The sequence below is a fragment of the Pagrus pagrus genome (assembly GCF_965226575.1).
Source record: "Pagrus pagrus genome assembly, chromosome: 3".
Classification (NCBI taxonomy): Eukaryota; Metazoa; Chordata; class Actinopteri; order Spariformes; family Sparidae; genus Pagrus; species Pagrus pagrus.
Window position 1 is genome coordinate 34,432,034 of NC_140187.1, and position 14,999 is coordinate 34,447,032.

General features: G+C 42.8%; 1 protein-coding gene across 6 annotated transcripts in view; it reads left to right on the forward strand.

The window, feature by feature from the left end:
• The window catches only part of setd5 (SET domain containing 5), a 42,117-nt gene that overhangs the window by 25,463 nt on the left and 1,655 nt on the right, over positions 1–14,999 (forward strand). For 2 of the 6 annotated variants that reach the window (XM_084349562.1, XM_084349565.1), the window contains 22 exons: positions 166–268; positions 660–919; positions 1,563–1,618; positions 1,732–1,919; positions 2,145–2,183; positions 2,310–2,600; positions 2,991–3,139; positions 3,769–3,886; positions 4,023–4,132; positions 4,394–4,643; positions 4,864–4,947; positions 6,578–6,739; positions 6,839–7,216; positions 7,344–7,604; positions 7,869–7,986; positions 8,218–8,447; positions 8,895–8,951; positions 9,068–9,553; positions 9,972–10,064; positions 11,795–12,078; positions 12,211–12,332; positions 14,714–14,802. In XM_084349562.1, coding sequence (XP_084205688.1) covers positions 166–268; positions 660–919; positions 1,563–1,618; positions 1,732–1,919; positions 2,145–2,183; positions 2,310–2,600; positions 2,991–3,139; positions 3,769–3,886; positions 4,023–4,132; positions 4,394–4,643; positions 4,864–4,947; positions 6,578–6,739; positions 6,839–7,216; positions 7,344–7,604; positions 7,869–7,986; positions 8,218–8,447; positions 8,895–8,951; positions 9,068–9,553; positions 9,972–10,064; positions 11,795–12,078; positions 12,211–12,332; positions 14,714–14,802 — 3,928 coding nt within the window. Of the gene's footprint in view, positions 1–165; positions 269–659; positions 920–1,562; positions 1,619–1,731; positions 1,920–2,144; positions 2,184–2,309; positions 2,601–2,990; positions 3,140–3,768; positions 3,887–4,022; positions 4,133–4,393; positions 4,644–4,863; positions 4,948–6,577; positions 6,740–6,838; positions 7,217–7,343; positions 7,605–7,868; positions 7,987–8,217; positions 8,448–8,894; positions 8,952–9,067; positions 9,554–9,971; positions 10,065–11,794; positions 12,079–12,210; positions 12,432–14,713; positions 14,803–14,999 lie in introns of those variants that run through there. The other 4 variants (XM_084349566.1, XM_084349563.1, XM_084349564.1 and 1 more) reach the window with 4 other exon arrangements.

The following is a 14,999-nucleotide window of genomic DNA, read 5'->3' on the forward strand; positions in this document are numbered from 1 at the left end:
AGAGCAACTTCAGGGTCTTGGTGCCACCTAGTGACTGTTTTCTATTAAAAACGTTGTTTGCATAAGAGCTCTTGAAAAGTATGTGCAAAGTATGCACTGTTTTATACATACAGTTCCTGTTTAATTTGTATTCCTTCAAATAATAGATTTTTTTGTATTTTCCAGCCCTGAGTCAGTTGAAGCAAGCCCTGCCGTGAATGAGAAAAACTACAACAACCACAGCTGTGGGAGCGCGCAGAGTCATGGGTATCGGGGACTACCATATGCTGTGAGTTCATACAATTCTTTTCTAGTCATCAATTCTAATCATAGCATGTCTTAATGTATGGAATTGGTAATACTCTCTATTAATCAAGGATAAGTTATAAGCAATTTAAAAGCTAAAATAATAATTTGGTTAATCTGTCCAATCTTTTCTTGTTTTCTAATCTTTTCAAGTTCCTTGTTCAATTAAAATAAAACAGTAAGTGGAAAACTAAGGACTGGTGGTGCTTCTAGTTTTAAGTACATGAATGTCTACCCTACTTTTAGTCTTCTGTAACCATAAACTACGTCCGTTATTAACAGCTGTACTGTTTCACATACCTGTTTTGTTGCCCTCATTTTCATTCGTCTCCATTTTCCGTTTCCCTTTTTGCCTGAACACCCGTTGTTTGAAGATGCAACAGTCTTCCGTTGTGTGTTGTCAGGATCACAACTATGGCGCGCCCCCTCCCCCCACCCCACCCGCCTCCCCGCTCTCCCAAACCATCATTCCCCGCATGGATCTCAACGGCGTGGTACGCGGCTCCCGCTATCACGAAACTGAGGACAACTCAGCTGACAGCGACAGCTCCTCAGAGGAGGACGGTGCAGTGGCCAGCTGGTGTCTCTGCAGCCTGACTCCAGATGGCCTGCTAATCAAATGCGACAACTGCAGGTGAGAGATGAAAAACCTGCCCGGTCTGGATGCTGGAGCTAAGCTCAATCAGCTGTATCAGACGCAAGTATGGAATGATCACACAAGTCTTGGAGATTTATGAGAATGGAGAGCAAAACAGTGCTCTGCCATTGAGCAGAGTAGTACACCCTTTCAGGCTTAGTTATTATTAAAATGTGTGTATTGTGTTTCATATCTTCTGGTTTTAACAGTGCAAACAATACACAGGTCGGATCAGGGCTCTGTTTCCCCTTAAGACAGCTTTTAAATTATATGCCATGTTATTATATAATACACTGTGTTGAGATTGCAGTAGAATGCATTATTTTATTTTGTAGATACAAAACTTACTTTGGTTGTGTCAAACTTAATATTCTTACACAACATGATGTAAAACATCTCACACTGGTCAAAAAACAACTATCACTGCTTGTTTCTAAACCTCAACTGTGACCACTCCTTAGGCTTAATTAACAATCTTCTCAAAAATGTTAGGCTAGCAGAATCTACTGTCATTTGCAAAAGTCAGTTAAAAGGTTTAGCTTTGTGCCTGGCCATATAGAAATTTTGTTGCTGAGATCATTTGAATTATGGCCTGTTTAACATTATGTGCTGATGTGTTTTATTGACTTTTTTGTCGCAGGGGACTCGACAGGAGGAAAGGAGAAGGCCAACACAGAAAAACAGAAAATGTCTCAGGTTCATTGTTTTGTCTTGCTGTATTAGTTTCTAGTCTAGTGTCAAGTATAATATAAATTAACAATTAATATTCTCATGAAATCTGATGATTTTTTTTGTTTGTTTTTTTAAAGCTGGAGAGAGCAGCGCCACTGAGAGTGGTGATGAAGAGGTGTCGCCCTCCACCATCTCCTACACCGCCACCCAGCATACACCAACCAGCATCAAACTTACTGTCAACCGGGTCAAAAGGAGCAAATCCAAAAAGAGGAAGAAGAGTATAGAGAAGGCCCGTGGAACGCCAAAGGGCAAGAAAGTCAAGGTGTGCAAACTGTAGAGAAGCAGAGTGGTTAAGAGTGAGTCTAGCAAAAACCAATTGACAGAGTGAAGAAATTGATAAACATTAAGATCAAACTGCATAATTGAAGTTTTATTTTATTGGTACAAGCTTGTCATATTGAGAAGAGCTCTATTTGGTTTTTGATTGGAGAATAGTGGCTGTTTGACACGTTCATGTATTAAATTGGGTTGATTTTCCCCCTTTTAGGCTTTCAGAGAGGGTTCAAGGAAGTCCATGAGGATGAAGGTAAGACTGGAGTTAACCAGACATTTATGTTCAGTCATGCTTCACTCAGTTCTCCGGGCCTCATGCTTCTCCTTTGTGTAAAGAAAAACTTGTGTCAAACCCATGTCTATTTTTTCTTCTGCCTAGAACTCAACAACAGAGGCCAACGTGCTGGATGAGAACACAGCAGAGGGATGGGAGAGCAGGATCCGCCAGTGGACGGACCAGTATGAGGAGGCTCTGGCCAATCAGTACAGCGCTGATGTCCAGACACTTCTCCAGCTTCACCGCACCGCAGGCACCCCCGTCTCAAAGACTGAGAGTGGCACCACAACACCTCCTTCCTCTACACAGATCCACACCTCAGTTGTCACCATGGACACCATCAACCGCACTGAGCTGGCCTGTAACAACACAGTGCTGGGCTCACAGATGCAGGTCAGCCACAGTCCTGATTTAAACTCACAACTGCGCTGTAGGATCAAACAATATGTTGATTCAGCTTATATTACACAATGCAACTGTAGCATTGTAAAAAAAAAAAAATAAAAAAAAATGCAATATAGCAGCAGCTAAGCTTATAACTAACACATTTCTTAAAAAAATTTAACTGATGGTAAATCAAATTAGAGCACGAAAGCCTGTTCAAGACAAGTGGAGTTCTGCTGATAAATCACTTGCTTCAGCCTGATCCTTAGTTTCAGGTTTTGTAGAAATGCTGCCTGCATGGCAAATAACCAGTTATAATGGTGTAATGATGCCTGCATACAACACGTTGAATATTTTCTTGTATTTGCAAATGAACAATATGTGATTTGCTGTTTGTAGCTCCAGTTGGGGCGGGTAACACGGGTGCAGAAACACAGGAAGATCCTCCGAGCAGCCAAGAACCTGGATCCAGACACACTCATCATTGAATATCGGGGAAAGGTCATGCTCAAACAACAGTTTGAAGTTAATGGGCACTTCTTCAAAAAGTAAGAGATCGTGGTATATGTGTTATTGGACAAAGATTCCAATGTAGTCTCACCTTGTAGGTTTCTAAAAAGTGTCGCTTGACGCTCTGACAATTCCCAGTTTACTCCAACAAAAGAAAATGTGGTAAAGAAAAAACGTCCATTTCAAGAGTTATTAAATCCCGAAGCAAGAATTGTTTGACTGCTAGAGGTCAAGAAACTGTCTTCCCTCTCCCCTTGTCTGACTGCACTAGGGGTAACCACCTGGAAACTGAAACTATTCTCACAACACTTTCAACATAAAATAGCGCAGTTACTAGGAAATGACAATTAAAGTTACCTACTTCCAAAATATTACAAATGCAATATAAGTGAGATTTTGCACATTTTAACTAAATTATCAACACCTTTTAAAACATTTTAACTTATTGCATCACTGTAAATATCCACTGTGAATATATCAACCTGCAAAAATGTAAATATTCTTTCCACTTCCTTCTTAATCCCTGTAAATTTCTGTTTTACCAATTAACTTAAATTATTGAAAGTTAATTAGTTATACATCAAATAAACTGCATTTAGGCTCCTACACACCTGTTCTATCACCTGTGAACTGCTTTTAACACCACTGTAATTATTTTTTCTTCCAGACCCTACCCATTTGTGCTGTTCTACTCAAAGTTCAATGATGTAGAGATGTGTGTAGATGCAAGGACCTTTGGAAATGATGCACGCTTTATCAGGAGGTCCTGTACACCCAATGCTGAGGTCAGCCAGCAAGCTTTATTAAAGTCTCAATAATTACCAGCAACGTATCCCTTCTGTGTAGCTCTAAGGTTTGTCAGGTTGCTTTATTTGATTTTTTTTTTTTTAATAACTAAGAAGCATGTGTTTCCTTTCCCAGGTCCGGCATATGATTGCTGATGGAATGATCCATCTGTGTATCTACGCTGTCAGTCAAATCACAAAGGATGCTGAGGTCACCATTGGATTTGACTATGAGTTCAATAGCTGGTCAGTACTGCCCCTCAACCCATATTTCTTCTTCCACAAACCAGCAACTAGAAAGAAACACAGGTTAAATCCATACAACATGTGCATAAGTGGTAATGATCCTATTCCTTTCTAGAAACATACTGTAAATATAAATGTAACCATGTATACGTTTTCCTTTGATCTACCTTAAAACTCATGTTAAGCTTATTGCTACAAGGTGTCTTGTCTTCATCCTTTGCCGTTTCATTCATCATAATCTTCTTTCTCACAACAAACCAGTAATTACAAAGTGGACTGTGCCTGCCATAAGGGCAACCAGAACTGCCCGGTGCAGAAGCACAACCTGAGCCCCAGGGAGAGCTTGCTGAGTGCCCCCTCTCTGCCACCTCCCTCCCCTCTGGTCGGTGCTGAGACCCGACGGAGAAAAGCCCGCAGGAGAGAGCTAGAGGGCTGTGTTGCGGGTGAGAGCAACCAGACCCTGGACCAGCACCAGGAGGCCAAAGAACTGCAGGGGACTAGTGACACAGAGGTGTGTGTCTGTGTGCTTGTGTGGCTCAGATAAAGGGATCTTACAAATAAATCTTAACTGAGGTTAAACAAAGGTATCAGTCTTAGATTTATCTCCATCAAATATTCAAGTGGTAAAAACTGGGTTTGCAGTTTTTGAAAATACTTTATTAGCCAGACGCTGCTTGTACTTCCTGCTGGCTAAGATGTTGTCCTCATGTGCTGCCTCTTTGTGCCATTAGGAGAGATTACTGGATGATATGAAGGCAGAGGAGGGAGACGAAGGAGAGATGGATGAAAATGGAGTTGCCATCTCCAGTAAAAGAGTATGACATTTTGAATATTTTCCAATGCTGTTTTGTGTGACAATGGGCCTTATGCAAGAAGCAATATAATTTTCTCTTACTTTTGTTTGTATCCACGATTTTCTCTTATTTTATTAGTACCCATTGATTTCTGGGATTCGCCAATGTTTTCTTTTATTTGCTCTTCCCTTTGGCGGAAAATTGTAAGTGGTCGAGAGCACTCTTACCAAGAAAAGAGAGAAACATCCTGTTTACACAGTCCACAATTTGTTTGCCCAATGCACGGCCTTATGCCTTATATAATCAAATTTAGATTATCAGCCTATATGTTTAAATGATTGGATTGTTTAATTCTTGGGGGTGGGGGTGGGGGGAGGAAAACTATTGGTCAACTGATACTAATTAAGACTATAAAAACCCTGGGATGATTGCTTGCGTTCAGCACATGAATCATGTCTTACCTACTGCTACTAGATTCTTTGGCAAACAGGGCCTAATGCAGAGAGTGCGCTTTTAGAGATTGCACAGATCAGTTTGATGAGACAGATGAATGTTGTTTCAGATTGCCACGAGCACTGCTTATGGATTTGTGCAAAAACCTGTAGCCTCAACTTAAAAACAAATATAAACAAGAAAGAAACACATGCAGGTCAAATCCTGGGAGGGATAGACAGGTCAGGCATTGCAGTCCTCTTTCAGCTGTCCTCTTTCGAGAGGACTGAAAACACAATATCATTCATGGTCCAGTATCGTTCCTGTACACTGCTAACCAGCAGGTAGAGATTAAGAACGCTTTTTTTTTTTTGCTGTAGCGCCAAATGTCATTGGTGCTGTAGATTGCACGCATATAGGGATCAAAGCACCCTCTCCAGATCCATTCTGGTTCCTCAAGCTGTATCACTCTATTAACGTCCAAAGTACAGTTCCGTGGTGATGCAGCTGGCTCAAGGAGCTGGTGGACATGCGTTGGCTGATTGGTAAATGATTTGTAATTCTAAAAACCACCATCCAGTTTTACATTATTATAAAATGTATTTTTTATAAAAGTTACATTGGTGACCAAGGTTATGCCCTCATTCCATGGCTGATGACCCCCTGGCAAATCCCCAGACTAGACAGGAGTGCTCTTACAGCCATGGTAGAGCGGAGTGTTAAAGGCTAGGTGGATGTGCCCTGTGTTGACGCTGTGGAAGATTACATGTTTACATTGTTTTATGTGATTTAACAGTACCTCAATTTCACTGCTGCTGACATTCTCCCTCGTCTTACTACCCTTTTTGGTGGCATCTCTCCAATCGTTGTGCCAGTGTTGGCTATTTGCACACCTGCCCTTATATGGTGTTTACTGGGCAGTACCTATGCTAATTAAAAACATCGGCCACGGACCTCCAATTTACGATCAAGTGGGATTTATTATTCAGCACAGCTGGGTTAGAGCAGATTTGGATGGTAAGAACATTTGGTACATCTGGAGTTGACTTGTCTTCTTTTTTCTCTTGACAAAAAAGTTATTAAAGAAATTTAAGAGAATGTTGCTGCATGAGGCCCATTGGTTCCCAATTCCAGCAATACATCACTTATTCAAAAGACAAAATGTTTTAGGTAAACTGTGTGTGTAATTCCTCTCCTGTGTGTCTGCCTATTCATGTAGACATGTAACAGCCTGGACAAGAGGCGGAGGAGAGTAGGAGGAGCAGAGGTAAAGGAGGAGGGTGTTGAGACTGAGGATGGGTCAGGAAACCCTGCAGGGAGCATCCCCTTACCCCACAACCCTGGAGTGGGGGTCAGCACACGACGCACCACCTATGTCATGGTCAGTGACAGAAATCAAGTTGTTTCATCTGCACTTGTGAATCTTCCTTGTTAGTTTTGCACCTATTCAATCGTTTGTATTTATACACCCCAATCACAGGAAGGTCCATCTGTGGAAGAAAAGACCTCGTTACCCACCCTGCCAGCCCCAATCGCCCCCCCTAAACCTGCGCGACCTGCCAAGCCCCGGCCCAAAAGTCGGATCTCTCGCTACCGGTCAAGCTCATCCCAGCGTGCCCGGCGCCAGCGCCAAGCCCTTGCCCAGCAGGCAGCTGCTGCTGCTGCGGCCGCAGCTTTGGCAGCAACACCATCATCTGCTGATCAAGGTGCTGCTGTGGACGAGGAGGGATCTCAGGGCCCATATGGTGCTGAACATGGCCATGGAGAGAGCTGTCTAGGGGGTCATCTCCTAGATGGAGATGGCCAGGGTCTAAACTGCATAAACAGAGGGAACTTGCGATATCCCAAGACCAAGAAGGTTTGTCAACATTAGAGAATGTAGATATTATTTTTCCACTGTCAACTTAGCTTGAATAATATTGATTATACTTGTATAATCCATGCAGACACAGAGTTGATGAGTTAATGTTTGTCTTTGCTCTCAGTACCTGGTAACAGAGTGGTTGAATGACAAGGTCCCTGGAGGGGACAAAGTCCACCAAGAGGTGCCTGTTGAGCGCCCGCTGCGGATAACCACTGACCCCACGGTGCTGGCCACCACACTCAACATGCTGCCAGGCCTCTCCCATTCATCGCTTATCTGCACGACACCCAGACACTACGTCCGCTTCGGCTCCCCCTTCAACCCAGAGAGACGCCGGCCCCGCCCACTCCAAATGGACGGCACTTATGGCTGTTACAAGAAGGTGAGAAGTATTATAGAAAGATGGGAGTATAGGAATATAAAATCTTGTCATCCTACAGTGCAGCCTGTATGTAGACTTCCACTCATCTTCTGTTGTAAAACATGTTAAATTCTGTAATTTCTGTTTTTCTTTTTCTATAAAACAACTTTCAGAGGTATTGAGTTAAAGTTTCAAATGCAAAGTCTAGAGTTTATCTAGTTGTGAAATCTTACCAAATGTTTCAGTTTTTGTCTTTATGCTGACATTTCTGTTGTCTCGATGCAGAGATGGATAAAGCAGCTGGAGGATGAGAGCTGTTCAGCCAGTGTGGAGGATGGCACAGAGTCCACCTCCTCCCAGCAAAGTACCAGTAGCAGATCCACCCCCAACCCCCTGTCCACTGGTACGTACGTTCCCACCTCCATCTGGATGACTCATTTACTGCTGCATTTTCTGAAATCATCAAAGCTGGAAGAAGATTAAACTATAGATCAGAAGAAGACACTGACTGGTACTATTACTAAAAGTACAACTAAATGTAGGGTGCACTCTCCATGTCAGTGCAGTCAAGATTAAAGTATTAAATACTTGACTATATATTTTTTTTCCCACATTCTGTGTTTTATAATCACAGAACTCAATGCACCGTTTAAGAAGCGGCGTTCCAAGTATATGCCAGAGATGACCCCAGCACCCTCGGACCACCTGCTTCGCCCGCTGTCACCCATCACACCGCCGCTCCCAGAGGACTCCCTCCACCCGCTGCTCCACGCCCCTTGTGGTTCCCTGCTGCCCAATGGTGTAGCCTACTCACCCATGCCCTCACTGCCCGCCAGCCGCTGCAACACGCCACTGCAATTTGAAGTAAGGGCTTACTTTGCACAGCTTGCCTACATTAGTGAAGTAATTGTTTTATTAACCTCGTCCCAAATGGAAATCTTGATATATGTGTTGTAATCAATTGGCTGAGTTGTCGCTGCAAGGCGTTTTGCTACCCAACAGCCAGATAGTGATGTATAGTCTGTGTTTATTTCAGCATAGAGTAAATGTGTATTTAAGAGATCAAAGTCAGTTAATTCAGACCTCCCCTTGAGTATATTTAGTGTTTGGAATTATACATTACATCTGGAGAGCATTGTTAATCATTGAGGATAAACTACTGTTTGTATTCAAATTAACCTTTTGATGCCTGACATACTTAAGTCTTTCAATTAAACATTGTGAAAAGAACTACTAGACTTCAACACCAACACACCACCAAAACCTTATTTGCTAATATTTGTTTCTAATAGCCTTTGCTTTCTTCTTTAGAACATATCATCCCCCGAGGCTTCTCCTGTTCACCGGCCAGAGTCCATCTCTCCTGAGGTAGGTTCCCATCTCTCTGCCATTTTTCTAATGCAAACAGACAAACTACTGACTTTTTTTTTTTTTTTTGTTTTGCTCTTCCTCTGTCTAATTCATCTCTGTTCTTTCTCCTCCAGCCATGTCTTCAGACAGACTTTGACGTCCCTCGGCCTCAGTTCCCAGACCTGTCACTGCCCTCGAGCTTGGAGAGCCCTGTGGCTATGACATCAGAAGACTTTTCCCTTCCTGGAGGCCCATCAGGCCACGATTCCCAGGGCCCGTCATCTGTAGGGACTAGTTCCTTAAACCCAGTGTCGTGTCCTTCCTCAGACCTAATGCCCCAAAACAGGGAGCAGGCCTTCAGGACAGAGTTCAACCTCATATATACCTGCTCCCCCCTCAACGCAAACCTGGGGAACCCCGTGGCCACCGACCGCCGCCTCTCCCAGTCAGAAGGCGGTTTCTCCCCAGCAGAGTCCTTCCACAGTTCCATAAGCGGTCAGGGGCTGCTGGGAGATGTGGGCACTGGTTCCATGTCACCCTACGGGGAGCCTCATTATGGGGGAGGCTACCCAGATAGTGGCACACCTCCTCACACCAGCAACCCACCACAAAAGAAGAAGGCAAGTTCTCCACATCTTAATGATTCGAATGTGAAAACTGTTTTGTATTCAGAAAGTTTTCAGGTAAATCCGAAGCAGTTTCATCTGCTCTTTTCCAGCACGAATGACTTTGAGTGTGATATGTGCAAACTGGAAAGCCACACATCATGATGTGCTTTTCCCCTTGCTCTGTTTGCCCGTTGACTTTGTCTTAAATATTTCAATTGGTCCTGTGTGTCAGGTGGTCCAAAAGCAAAAGCAACAGGCATTTAAAAACATATTGAACCATTATATGTGTATATCTGAAATGATTTCACTCTGTAGCTTTGACCCTTCCTCCTCCTTCCCTCCCCCCTCCTCTCCCTCAGTTCCCTTCCTCACCTTCGCTGCTCCTTGACACTCTTTGCCAAGTCTCTCTTCCACTTTTCTTCCAAGGCAGAGGGCCAACCAGCATACCATTAGTCTGCTGACAGGGAAGCCAGATTACCAGGCTATAGCTGTAAGAAGTGAATACAAGCCAGTACAAAATATGGTGAATATTCTCCCTACAACTACATCTTTAGAAGTGTGCATGTAAATATTGTTTCTTTGCATCTGCATACAACACCCACCCCATGCTCCAACAGTTCCGTCCCACCCCCCCTGCCCCCCCACCCCCCTCCAAACCAACATTGAGTTATGACACTATAGTTTTGAGCAGGAGTATTATTGTGCCATTTCAGTCAAATTCATTGAAGTGTGTAAAGGTTCATCCATTGCCTTCAACATAAGAGGCTGATGGTTCATGAATTCTCATGATGCTGTTGAGATGAAGCCCCACGTGTCTCTGCTCCATCTCATCCATGGCTCTTTTCCAAACTGTGATCAATGGTCCATGCACTGCTACTAAAGGAAGGCGAAATTTACCAGTGTGGTTTATAGCAAAACACATGCAATTTTAAAAGGCACTATCCGAAAGTTCAGGGGCTCAGAGTGAATTGGGGATGCTACAAATGGATGTGTCTGAGAGTTTTCCTCGTAACACAATTCATCAGTCTTGACCCAGCAAATGTAATGTTAAACAGAGCTGATATGGTTATGTAGCTGGTCACATCACATAGTTTTTTTTAAAGCCAATGCTTCTGAGTGCAACATAACTGTCATAAATACAAATCCCAGGTTTCTGTAGCAATGTGTCAGATGTAATGCAACGTTGCGCACCCACTACCAAAAAACCCCAGCACGTCATGAAAACTTCTGTATTGAGGAAAACATGCAAGCTCAGCCACAGCTATAAAAAAAATAAAATGTTGTAATTAACAGCAGTTTTCTTTCAAACATATCTTTGCCACTGCTGGAACTGCTAACCAAACAGAGACCTTGTTGAAACACACCAACATACTAAACACAGAAAAAACAATGTGTATGGTGGCCAGCTCATAGAGGGTTTTACAGCTGACAAATACTGTGTGTGTATAGTATATATATCTGAGGCATGTACAATGTACTCCAAAAGCCACCCGGAAGTCTAACAGGACTCATGTAGTAATGTGTCATTGATATTTAGCGCTTGGTACATTATGTAATTTGAAAGATTAAGGCAAGAGCCATCCATGTCAGTATGTGACTGTGGTCATCATCCTCTCCCTGCCTAATTCATACAACTCCCTCTGTTCCCACAAGCCTTTTCTGTGTCATGATGACATTAAGCTAGGATGAGCGCTCTCATTCTCATTGTTAATAGTGGCGGTGTGTGTACATGTTGTGTGTGTGCGTATGCGTATGCTGTGGACATTGATATGAGTGTTTGTGTAGTTGTTATTTCAGTGTGGTTGCGTCATTGCGTTGTGCATTTAAAGTTGCCTGCTCTGTCATCAAAGCTTTAGATGCTGTATGTTACTAACGGTGCATTGAGAGACACAGTGATCTGCAGTATGCTGTATTTGAGCCTTTCTCATGACTGCAAGTATGTTAATGGAATGGAACAAACCAGAGATGCATACAGTGTCATTTTCATGTCCGAGGTAATGTCCATGGTGATGAAGGTGTGTTCTTGTTTTTGTCACATTGAATAGTTATAAAAACTGGTTCCAGGTGAGTCCTCTCTGGTGTGGTGCATGCGGTCTGCCCATCACTCAGTTTTGGTGAATGATGTGATTCAGTCAGCGCAGCCCAGCATCAGTTTGAATGATGTGAAGTAATGTTAAACCTGCACATCAGACTGTGTGTCAGTCCTGCAACACACAGGTATCTAACCCTCCTGTCCCCCCTCTGCTGCTTCAGGTGTCTTTGCTGGAGTACCGTAAGAGGAAGCAGGGTGGCGGTCGGGACCCTGAGCCAGTCGGGAGCAGTTCGTCTCTGGGTGGCACCCCTACTCGGCCTGTCTCCCATTACATCCAGGACTCTCATCATCCCCATTCCCATCAGCAGATGCATCCTCCAGCCTCCCCACACAGCTCCTTCTCTTCCTCAGCACACAAATCCATCCCACAGATAGAGGAGGTCAGTCCTCCAGACCACCAGGGCCCCTCAGGGCAGCCCAGACGCCAGGACAGCAACAACCAGTGGTGAGAGGCTTTAAGACACCTTTCAGTGCACAACAAATCACCTTTGGTTCTTGTGCTTTAAAAGCATGTGTGATACTTTAGTAGTTAGTAGAGTTGACTGACAGATAACGTTTGGTTTTGGATTTTTCCAAGGATGGTCCCCACTACTGTTGAACGTCTAAGGGAAGGTCAGGGGGTTCTGGAGCGAGTGCGAAGGAGCATCAAGATGGAGCGGAATTACAAGAGGAGTGATGGCTCTACAGAGAAGGAATCGGGTATGAAGACCTTAGAAACTCCAGGGATCCCTGCAGAGAAATTGGATTGACAAAGCCACAACTACGAAAAACAAGAATATACTTCAACTAAAAATATAAGTAAATGTACAGCAATATACAGTAGGGTTAAAAAGTCTGACAAACACTAGTCAAAATACTTGTTTCAAAAGTAATGCTTTTTTTCTTTCTTTTTTTTTTCATTACAAATTATAACATCAGTGAATCTTAATATTTGGTTTGTCCCCCTTTTGCTTTAACCCATTAAGGCCTAAAACGCCTAAAAAAAATGCCTGTAAAACCTATGGGCGATTTTGGAAAGAACCCCTAAAACCTGAGGTTTTCTGGGAAAACAGCACCCTGGTGTCAACGTCTACTTAAAAGCTGATATCTCAGCCTCTATAGGAGATAGAAACAAAATTCAAAATGTATTTGAGAGCTTACACCTGTGGCTTTGACAAGAACAATGTTTTATTTGTGCAAATCTTTATCAAAATATTTAAAACATTGCACAAACTATTACAAAGTTGAAAATACAATAAAACCAATAAAATAAATGACAAATCTCTCTAGTTATTATTTCTTATCAATAAACTTTTTATTTACAAAGCACTTTCCAAGTCAAACAGATGCAAAGTGTGTAACAACAAATAAAAAAAATAGGAAAAAAAGTTACATTTACACCTAGGATGTAGAATAAGTATACTGTCATCATCAAAATTTCCTATAATTATCATAGATCATAGTAATAAAACATATATTGCACTTTACATTTTACCAGTTTCAAAGTGCAGTCAGAAAAAACATTGGCCGCGTTTCCCAGATTCGTTAAGAAGCTCTTAAGTGCTAAGATCTTCTTAGGAGCGCTCTTAAGAACGCTGTGAAAGAAGGATGTGTTTCCCAGAGTCGCTCTTAGCTTAAGAAGATCTTTCACTAAGAAGGAAATGTAAGATCGAGCTGACCCACTCTTAACAGCCTTCTTAGCGACCAAATGCTCAATGATCAAGCCGCGTCAGGGAAATTTACATCCTCCACTTTTCGAAATAATAAAACAATGCTCAATGTTGAAATGCGCTCATAGCTGCGGGCCACTGGCGCAAGAAACATAGGCTAATAGTAGAGAAGAAAAACTTTTTATTGAATTACACGTTTAAGTTTTCCACACACATCTGCATATATGAGTTTATAGTACTACACATAAAAAAACAACAATCCTTTGGCATTTCACAGATATCAAGGAAACAGATGTAATTAAACTCAGCTGAACCTCATCCAGAGAGGCTTCACCTGCTACTCCATATAAATGCGTTGCCAAAGTCCGCGCGTGTGAGAAACCATGGCTGCAATACAGCACATTCTCGCTGCGAACCAACAGCGTCGCCGTGCGCGAAGCCAGACGGTTTACATAAATGCATCCGTGCGTCAGCACTTCTCCCCACTGGACGTGCTGTCAGACCGGGCTGTCCAGGCAAAGTACCGGCTGCCCCGTGCGGAGATCCAACGGCTGATCACTCTGGTGTCTCCACACATCCAGAGAGCAACCTGCTGCAATTTTGGCCTCAGCCCGGAGGTGCAGCTCCCGGTAAAGCTCTCCGTCTCCGCCATTGTTTACAATCTGCCTGAAGCACATGTAAGAATCACCCTCCTTATTATGAGATGAAATCCTTAGATGAAATGTACTGAGAACTACAACATGACGTATCCGCTTTCCCGGCCTTAAAGGTAGAAATGCGCAACAGCGCCCCCGGCTTCAAAGGTAGAAATGCGCACATGCTCTCCCGGTCTAAATGGGTTAATGACAGCATGCACTGAGTTGCATGGACTCCACAAGTAAGTGTAAAACCTGCTAACTCATGTTACCAGACCATGCTCTGACAGTGTTCCAGAAAGCTTCTTTTGATGTCACAGAGTGCTTGGCCTTTTCAGTCTTCAGGTGCCCCATAAATGCTGTATGTGGTTCAGGTTGAGGACTGTTGAGGAAAGTCCATGACAGTCAGGACTCCTTGTTCTTCTTTGGTCATCAAGTAGTTGTGTCAAAGCTTTGAGGTGTGTTTGGGCTCACTATCGTGCTATCATTAGGTTTTGCACAAACTTGTGGAATCCGTACCAGTGCATGTTGTTGTTTAAGCCAAAGGGGGACAAACCAAAAACTAAGAAATACATGGATATTTTTCAGAAATGTAGCTTTTCACTCAAACTCATACTGATTCAGTATTAACATTTATAATGAAAAAAATAGTATTACATTCAACAAATACAAACGGAAGTATTTTGACTGGTGGCCTCTGACTTTTGGATCCGACTGTATGTTGTACTTTAACTTCCTAGATGATGACACGTGTTTTCGTCTGTGCTGGAGTTGATCCTCCTTTCTGTGCTTGCAGATGCAGATCGATATGAGATGCAGCCGGTGTCCATGGCTTCTCCCATGAAGAGTCCACACAGATACAGTCCATCTGTGTACTCACACCAGGTACCTGAACAAACCATTTACTGTATATCGCTTTTTCCCTAAACACCAGTAGCTGGACTGTTTGAGAATGATATTAGTAGATAAGCTGCTTGATGAACATTTGTTGTCTTTAGAGTCTCTTTCTGTGTTGCTATTCACAGAAACATTTAAATGCTATTTATGAGTTAGTATCCTGTGTTTTTCTGAAAGTCATTGTA